This window comes from Atta colombica, unplaced genomic scaffold, assembly GCF_001594045.1.
Source record: "Atta colombica isolate Treedump-2 unplaced genomic scaffold, Acol1.0 scaffold288, whole genome shotgun sequence".
Taxonomy (NCBI): Eukaryota; Metazoa; Arthropoda; class Insecta; order Hymenoptera; family Formicidae; genus Atta; species Atta colombica.
The window spans coordinates 147142-156205 of record NW_017259390.1 but is presented as its reverse complement, the minus strand read 5'-3'; the positions used below and the strand labels follow the sequence as shown (position 1 = coordinate 156205).

The 9064-nt window shown below is 36.6% G+C and overlaps 1 protein-coding gene across 16 annotated transcripts in view; it reads left to right on the top strand.

The window, feature by feature from the left end:
- The window catches only part of LOC108689963 (collagen alpha chain CG42342), a 168321-nt gene that overhangs the window by 112564 nt on the left and 46693 nt on the right, over positions 1–9064 (top strand). For 13 of the 16 annotated variants that reach the window (XM_018196975.1, XM_018196976.1, XM_018196972.1 and 10 more), the window contains 3 exons: positions 2148–2227; positions 3785–3820; positions 5081–5116. In XM_018196975.1, the coding sequence (XP_018052464.1) occupies positions 2148–2227; positions 3785–3820; positions 5081–5116 (152 nt within the window). The remainder of the gene's footprint in view (positions 1–2147; positions 2228–3784; positions 3821–5080; positions 5117–9064) is intronic. The other 3 variants (XM_018196969.1, XM_018196967.1, XM_018196974.1) reach the window with 2 other exon arrangements.

The following is a 9064-nucleotide window of genomic DNA, read 5'->3' as shown; positions in this document are numbered from 1 at the left end:
AGAGAGAGAGAGAGAGAGAGAGAGAGAGAGAGAGAGAGAGAGAGAGGGAGGGTTCCCCGACCCTGAATGTCAGGCAAGTCCCTGCCGGAAATTAGAATAACGCGAACGATGAGAGACAAGCTGCAGCAGCATCCCATCCTCGGGCGAAACGTTCGTTGTCATCGCATCGTAGAAATGCATATCCAGTTGCATTTATAATAGCTTGTAATCATTTTTAATTTGATCACTAAAAAGATTTGTAATTACAGCAATACAAAGCACTTTTAATAAATTGTAAATCATAATCAACGTTCCATAAATCAAAAGATACAATAAATTTTTTTTAAACGCTTCGTTAGTTATTTTATTTTTACTGTATAAAAATTGTCGTTTAATTCGTGAACTGCCGCAAGCAGCAGCACTTCATTAAAGGTGTTCTATGCTTTTTGATAGGAAAACGTGCGGATACAATCTTTTTTTTTTTAGAATGATATTGTTTAACCACGATAGGTCGAACATTGGAATATAGCGTTGTACAGTATATTCCCATTCGTTGTGCTCGAAACAGAGTGAGCTCGGATTTTCGTTTTTCCAAGTAATGAAGCCGAAAGGGAAATACATACATACACATATACGGGTGTAACGTTCACTGTCGAAGCCATGTCAAATAAAATATAAAAAAAATCAAATGTCAAATAAAAGAATTAGTCCCGTTACGTTTCATGTCGCCATGCTAGTCGATCAGATTTTCGCCTCCATGCCGCGCATTCGTTGCCCTCGATTTTCGAAAATCCTCCAACGGACGGGAACGACGACGTAATTTCATTACGTGTCAAACCTATCGGTCTTTTCACCGATTCGCTTCATCTCGCTGGCATTCGCGCACTACGGGGTGGTCCGTTACCGGATGCTCTTTCATCACGCAACCGCGGGAATGAAATTAGGATAATGATAGATTTGTCTGAACGTTGAGCTACGTATGATTACGAAACTACTTAATGATTGAAGATTGAAACATTTGAGATAGCTACTCTAGATTCGTCAGAGATGATCAATCTCTAATAGAAATGAGTGGGTAGAATTGAATGGATCAGATATATAAATAAATAGCGATATTAATAGTTAGCTATGATATACAATAATGGTTACATGGAAAGAACAATTTTGTTGAAATATCTGAAAATTAGATGATCTGAAATTAATTTTGTTGGACTATCAAAATGAAAACTAAAAAACGATGAGCAGTGCTGCAAAAAATTTAGCTGTTTTGAAATATCTAAAAATTTAGATAGATACTGATTTGAAAATAATTTTGTTAATCTATCAAAATATTGAAACTAAAAAACGATGAGCAATACTGCAAAAATATTGTGATATTCTAACAACCAGAATTTCCAAAGTTATAAGTTTTGATGATCCAACAAAATTATGTTTAGATTTGTATTTAACACAATTTTAAATCTTTCAGCAAAATCATTCTTTTTATGTTCTATTGTTTTGAATTTATATTTAACTATCTATAAACAAGATATCGAATGGTCGGGGCTATATGGTTATTGCTAAAGTTTATCCGCAATCCCGAAAACTTATTTTCGTCGCAATGGATAACACTTTGTTAGCGGTAACATTCGTACTATACAAGGTGTCCGTGATATTTTATTTTCTAAGCTATTGGTCACAGAGTAAAGTTCTTTGTCGTAAACTTCAATGTTTCGCCAGAATCTTTAAATGGACGTTTTCACATCAAATATTGTCGTCAATTTTTGTAAAACCAAACGGATACAACGTGAGTATTTTATAGAACGATACACGTTCTTATCTAAAATCGAACATTCGAACTGTACTCAAGCGTGCAGATTTAAAATGTGTCACGTAGCTAGCGAATAATTGGAGTTTCGAGTGCCGAGAAATTTTGGTGCACTTTGTATACTCTGAAGCGTGAAACACGCGAGGTGGATAGTTCGCTCAGATTGAAGAACCGACTTATTTAAAGAGTTAAACAAGCTCAGTTCTTTAACGTAGTTGTACGACAAGTTGAAATAGCTATCTCTAGTATATATTTTTCTTGTTCGGCAACCGAAACTGCGCTTGCCATTCTATTGCTAAGAAAGAATTGCAAGTATTTCAGGTATATGTACGACTTCATAATTTCATTGTTCGTGTTTCAGGTCCACCCGGTGAGCCGGGTCCACCCGGAAAGAGGGGCAAGAAAGGGAAGAAGGGTGATCCCGGGGAACCCGGTGCGCCAGTGAGTATTCTTATACCGATGCTTCAATACCACGCTGAGCATGCCATATACACATACATATATATATATGTGTGTGTGTGTGTGTGTGTGTGTGTGTGTGTGTGTGTGTGTGCGTGCGTGCGTGCGTGCGTGCGTGTGCGTGTGTGCGTGCGTGCGTGTGCGTGCATGCGTGCGTGTGTGTGTGTGTGTGCGTGTGTGTGTGTGTTTATGTGTGTGTGTGTGAATAACCCTCGAATATATTAGTGCACTAATACACGTGCAGTTGTCTGTGTGCGAGTATGTTTATTAGGGAGTACAGCTTCATGCATGAAATAGTAATTAATGATACGCGTTATCTATCCCTCCTCCTGTTCCCCTTTTCTGGACTTGAGTGGTGACTAATGTAAGCAGTATGCGCTTTCACGAGACTTGCATGCTCAGTGAAGAGAATTAAAGACACACTCCCGCGAAGATGGTCTGAACCGTAAAGTTTAAAGAATGAGCTGAGTGCTATCGTGTATTAATCACGGTGTACTCTCGTTGTAAACTCCATTTTTCTTTGGGAGAAATTAATTTTTTCTTCCTCTCCTAAGAAAGTAGGAGTTTATTAGATTACTTTTGCGAGCGTGTCTTCAATTCAACTTGATCGAAAACTTTATCGCGTAATTACACCAGATCAAAAATGAAGCTCATCCATATCGGTTGCGGAGAGAGCTTATTTGATATTTAACTGATACTTTTCTGTTAGCATCTTACAATGAAATATCGATGTCGGATGACTCGGCGATTAAAACGCGAAGTTACAATATGACGTTGTTAGCGGAGAAACAAATTAATCTCACTCGCGCGATACCAACTTACATTATGTCAAGGTGTAATTAATTAGTTTCAAACTGTACATACGTATATACAAATTATATGTACGTACAACAACTTATTCACATTTTCAACCTTAATATAAAACTCGAAGGCTATTATTTTCCCTTTAAATTTGATTTATTATTAAGTCTTACATTTATTTTTTTATTCCTCGATATATGTTGACCGCATTAAATTTTAAAATTATACGAAATAATGGCTTTAAAGTCGGATCGTTATCTGTCGAATTTAATCATTGACTTTGAAATTTTGTGCCCGTTGCGACGAGCAGGTTCTCTCTTTTCGGCTGGCAGCATCGTGGGTGTTCCAGAGACGCGCGATCGGATTTCCCTCGTGATTGCCGATCGAGCGAGCGCATCGTCGCGTAATCAAAGAGATCGGATTGGCGGAACACTGGGTGAACTGGGAGGGAATGGACCGGCACACTCGTGTGCGTGCGCGCGTGCTTATACGCTCGTGGAATATCTAATTGGCCGGAATAATTATCGGCGGTAGTATATACGAGTCCTTACAGCCGCGATCGTGTACATATATATGTATACGCGACCGGGACCGATAATATCGCGGGCACGATCGGCCGGTCCGCGAAATAATCGCTTTTGCATGTGCGCGAAAGAGTACCCTGAGTAAATCCCCCTCCCCCTTCTCTCCCCCTCCTCGTGTAAACGAGTTTTTAATTTTTTATACCCCTTCTTACAGGGTGTGGCCGGGACGCCGGGCAAGAACGGTTTTCCGGTATATTATTTTTTATTTTCTTTCTCCAACACTCCTTCTCGCTTCTCTCTGTCTGTGTAACGTCTATCTGTCTATCTGTCTCATATCCTTACATTTGCATTCGTTTCTCTGTTATTCTCTCTGTCTCTTTTTCTCGCTGTCACGTTTTTTTTAAACACTACGGACTATCATCACACTGTGTGTATCGAACATAACAGCCATTAAGTACCATTAATGCGTATCATGTAGCCGCTGATGTGAGATTTTGCTCGTTTGACCTGCTTCTTTATCCGCGAGCTGTCTCTCGATCTGAATCCTCTTCTGGCTCCGATACAAGCTATCCATCTAGATTTTTTATTCTCTTTTTTTGTATCATATATCAGTGCGTGATTCATATACGCGCGCGATCGAAACGCGAAATCGGATTCTGGCATCTTCACCTTCAATATTGTATGACGCGTCGCTTTGACGACTGAAGGTGCAACTGTTATATGCATATTGGTGAGGAAACGGGTTAATGAATTGCACACTTCACTCGTTGCGAGTATGATTGCTTCTCGTTTTAATTACTGACAATCTTGAACTACCTATCAACCTTTTATTCGTAAAACTTGCGATCGGTTTATATCAATAAAATTTGAATATTTCTAGTAGTATGTGAAAGGTTCGTTTTCGTAAAATTTGTATCAAAAAGTAAAATTTTATTGCGGGCAAAATTTATCTTTCGACGTTACATAACATTCGATCAATTGATAAAGAGTATTGCACATAGTTCTTATTTAAATTGTATGTAATGAAAAATATGTAAATTAGATACGAAATGTAAAATAACTGACATTTATTTGTCGAGACTGATTATTCACGGTGGCAAACGATATCGAAAGAAATTCAGTATAAATTGGCGCATTGGTGAAACATCAATTTCGAGATATGACCCGGCATCAAATATGAAAGTTGCTCCGTCAGAATCGAAGCTGCGCAAAATTAAACATTCATCGTGTGCCGAATAAAATTTCTATTAACAGCGCTTCCTCGGTCGTCGCAAATGTACGCGTCACATCAGAGAGGATCATGCGAATGCACTTTTGTCGCGCCTGGAAGCATAACGGACTCATCACGGTTCTGGTTTGTCGCGCTCCGCCCGTATTTATTACATGTTACATACACAAGGAATGAGATTTCCAAGGGCTCGCTCAGCCCGCACGCAATTTTTCACTTTTCTTCGTTCGTCATTACGGACGCGTGAGCGACGACTGGCACTCACTGGCGGTGTTCTTTCAGGGACCCATCGGCTTGGACGGGCCCAAAGGTGATCCGGTAAGTTCACCGCATAATTTACATTTTAATTTCGTCGCGGCGTTACAAGCGTGCGAGATTAATTGCTTCGTAAAAACGCGAGAGGCAATATTTTATTTTGCGACGCTTAACGTTCTGAGAATAACATTATTTAATGGAATAATGGTTATGGGCGTGAGAGAGTTTTAATCATAATATATTTTGTGCGGCGAGAAACCTGTTTTACCAAAATTTATGTTTACGCGAGGTGTCATATTGTAATAAATAATCCAATTTCTTCTTTTTTATTTACATGCACAGGTATTCCCAGGTTGTATAAATGAAATTTTTTAACATTTTATTTTATAAAGTCGATCGACATCAAAACAAATGCTAGACATTGTGAAATAATCAATTTGTAATTAAATATATGAGATATCTTTGAAGTTTTCTGCTTGACTGTCGATATCGGCCGATTGCTCATATATATTTTAATCGATACGATATAAAATTAGATATGCCTTATCTAAATTTTCTGTCCACTTGCACAGGTTTTGAAACGAGGTCACTTAAGACATTTTGGGAGCGTCTGTTTGTCTCACTGTTCTTAAATATAAGATTGACAATTTATTTAAATCGTGTGCTTCTCTTTCTCTCTTTCCGATTTAGTTTAATAGTATTTTATAGATACAGCCTTGGCCAAAAATATTGGGGTATCTTATTAATTACTATTATTAAAGTTCTAGCTCAAAAATTATGGCATTTTGTTTTGGCAAATCATCATTTGTTCAAGAATCTTTTAAACTTATATGTCATGCTGGTATTAATAAGACAACAATGCAGGTAAAAAAATTTTAGATGAATGAAGAAATATAAGTATCTAATATTTTTTACTAAGGTTGTATATATACGTATATATGTGTATATTATATATTCTCTATTACGGAAAAGGTGAGACGTCGCTCGTCTGAAAAGACGATCAAGAAAGCAACAAAATCAAACGTTTGAAATGATATAAAGATAATGACACGAGAGAGAGAGAGAGAGAGAGAGAGAGAGAGAGAGAGAGAGAGAGAGAATTTTGATATCGAGTTTCCGTCAGGCGCAGCTGTTCCTAAAAGGATGAAACTTTTCTGGTCTACTTCGCAGTTCAGTAGGAATTGAAGTAAGATATTTAGTCTTGTGATATATTTCGAGACACGATTCGATCGGTATTCGAATCGCAATCTAAAAATAATTGAAGAAACGGGAACGCATTTAGGTACCAATCGCTCCGAACTCGCTTTGACACTTTTCCTCAATTCCCTTATTTGCAACAGCTGATGTATGTTAATCGAAATCGAAAAAAGCCGCAAAAATGCAGGATAATCAATCATATGGATGATACTTTCGGTATACTATATACATTTCGCTATCAGACTTTGTTTTTGACGAACACGGATCAAATGCGGGCAATGCGAATGAAAATAAAATCAAATGAAACATTACGAAAATCTGATGCAGATATTTTCACTTATATGAATACGAATAATTGAGAAAATTATTATGTTATGGTTATTTTAATAGCATGAAAATTGATCAAATGGAAAGAAGAATTTTGAAGGAATTAAAAATTAGCTATGTACAGTCCTAAAAATAATTTAGCTAGATACAGATATGAAAATAATTTTGTTGAACCATTAAAATAATTACGTAGAAAATTCAAGCATGATGCTGCAAAATATTTTGACATTTTAGCAATCAGCTTGAACGTTCTATGCGTGATTATTTTGTTGTATTTTGTGTGTGTGTGTGTGTGTGTGTGTGTGTGTGTATTTTGTGTTAATGAGCAACAAAATTATTTTCAAATCTATATCTAAATTTTCAGTTATTAGGTGTAGTAAAAAGAAATCCATTATTTTTCCATTCAATTTCATGCAAAAATAATGGATTTCTTTTTACTACACCTAATATTCGAGTAAAATCGTTTTTTCCGTAGAAAATGTTTCTTTAATACTTAAAAAATTTTAATACATAGCGTGTTAGTAAAAAATATTGACTATATTAAAGTTGCAATATTAATTTATAAGTTTACAGATGCGAAAAGAACGATTTTGCTGAAGTATTTAAAAATATAATTAGATTTAAAAATACACACACAGATTTAAAAATAATTTTGTTGAGCCATCAAAATAATTATGTAGGAAACTCAAGAGTGATGAGCAATGCTACATAAAATTTTTATATTCTAATAACCAGCTTGAGTGTCTAATTATTTTAATAGTTCAACAACATTATTTTCAGATCTGCATCTAGTTAAATTTTTATATACTTTATATCAAAACCGTTCTTCCCAGGCGTCTTTTTTTTTAACTACAGTCAACTTTTTACGATAAAATAGTATTGAAAATAAAAAAGAAAATCATTATAATTCACTTACTTATGAATATATTTATACAGCGAAAAAAGCGACGTTATTGTGTAAAATTGTTATATAATTAATAAACAACAAAGTACTCAGCTTTCGTATGCAAAAATAGTTTTTTTAAAATTCAGTATAAAAATTTACATTGTATTTTTTAAACATTTGACTTCTCTGTAGTCAGAGTTATCGTGATTTATTAAGACAACTCCATATTCTTAGTCTCGGTTGCAGTGTGCAGCAGTGTGGTCGAATAGGATTGGAAGATGAATCGGATTTTAAATTGAAGATTTGCTCGCTCACTTGCACTCACTTACTCTATTAACTCTGCTGTTCGTCGGGAAGCAGTTACTTGGCTGCGCTCGATCGTTGTATTTTCTCCGTGCGCGCGAGATGCGATCTTTTAACTCCAATCCGACTCATCGGTTGAATACCTATTCATCAATTGATCTGCTGTCACTTTCTTTTCGCGCTTAAATGGATACGAGACATACAAAGTCGCGACATGTAGAAGGTCATTTCTTGCCGCCGTCATTTCGTTTATCATTCATAAATGTATAACAGTCTATACATAAGTAATGGTAATATGTCCTTTCGAGAAAATAGACACGCGAATATCAGAGCGACAGGAGCACAGATTGATTATTCCGCATTCCTTATTTCGTCGTTTTATTATATATCTGTCTGGCTGTTGCACATGCAAACTGACGTGCGCACGTCATTGCGCTTTTGGAGTTGTCGCTTTCAACGAGGTCGGATCTGTATAGGTATTCACGAGAGGTAGATAAGATGAAAACCGTCATCTAACGGAATACGTAAATTCATGTATTAGGATATAGAAGTTCCATAGTTCGCACGTTTGCTTCGAGAACTCGCCTTGGCATACGAGATGGTTGCACGAGGCTCATGCTGGTTACACGACGGGGTCCTTGTATTATATCCCCGTACATGCATCCTCTTGTATATGCGTGACTCTCGGTTATGCAAGGTCCTCGTGACACGCAAAGTCTTTTCGCATGACAGGCCCTTGTATGCGCGTCGGTAGCCCTTTGTGGCCACCTAGTTTGCCTTAGAGAACAGCCTCTGTCTATTGGTGTACACACACGTGCACGGCGGTGTTTCGCGTATACGTTTGATGTCGCTCAGGATGTCGCGGAATTACTGCTATTTCCCTTAATTACAGACGCTACGTGATTAATTAAGAAGATTGACGACACACTAATAAGTGTTTTTTCGCCATGCGGACGGTCAGATAAGAAAATATAATCTCTTACTTGATCTCGAGTGGATGTTATTTGAATATTGTCATTATTTAAGACACGCAGCTACCGAGATATACTACATGCTTAAAAATTGCGAAAAGATTGTGATTTCATAGACATATCTAGAATTTCAATTGGGGGGAGGCATAAAAATTTATATTTACACAAAAATTTTATTAAAATATTTATATTAAAGCCTTTCAAGATATTCAACGAACTTTATTATATGAAAAGAACAAAAGTTGAAAGAGCTAAAATTTTGCTCGATATACATATACAGAACTGAAAATAATTTTGTTGGATGATCAAAACAATTATGTTGGAAAT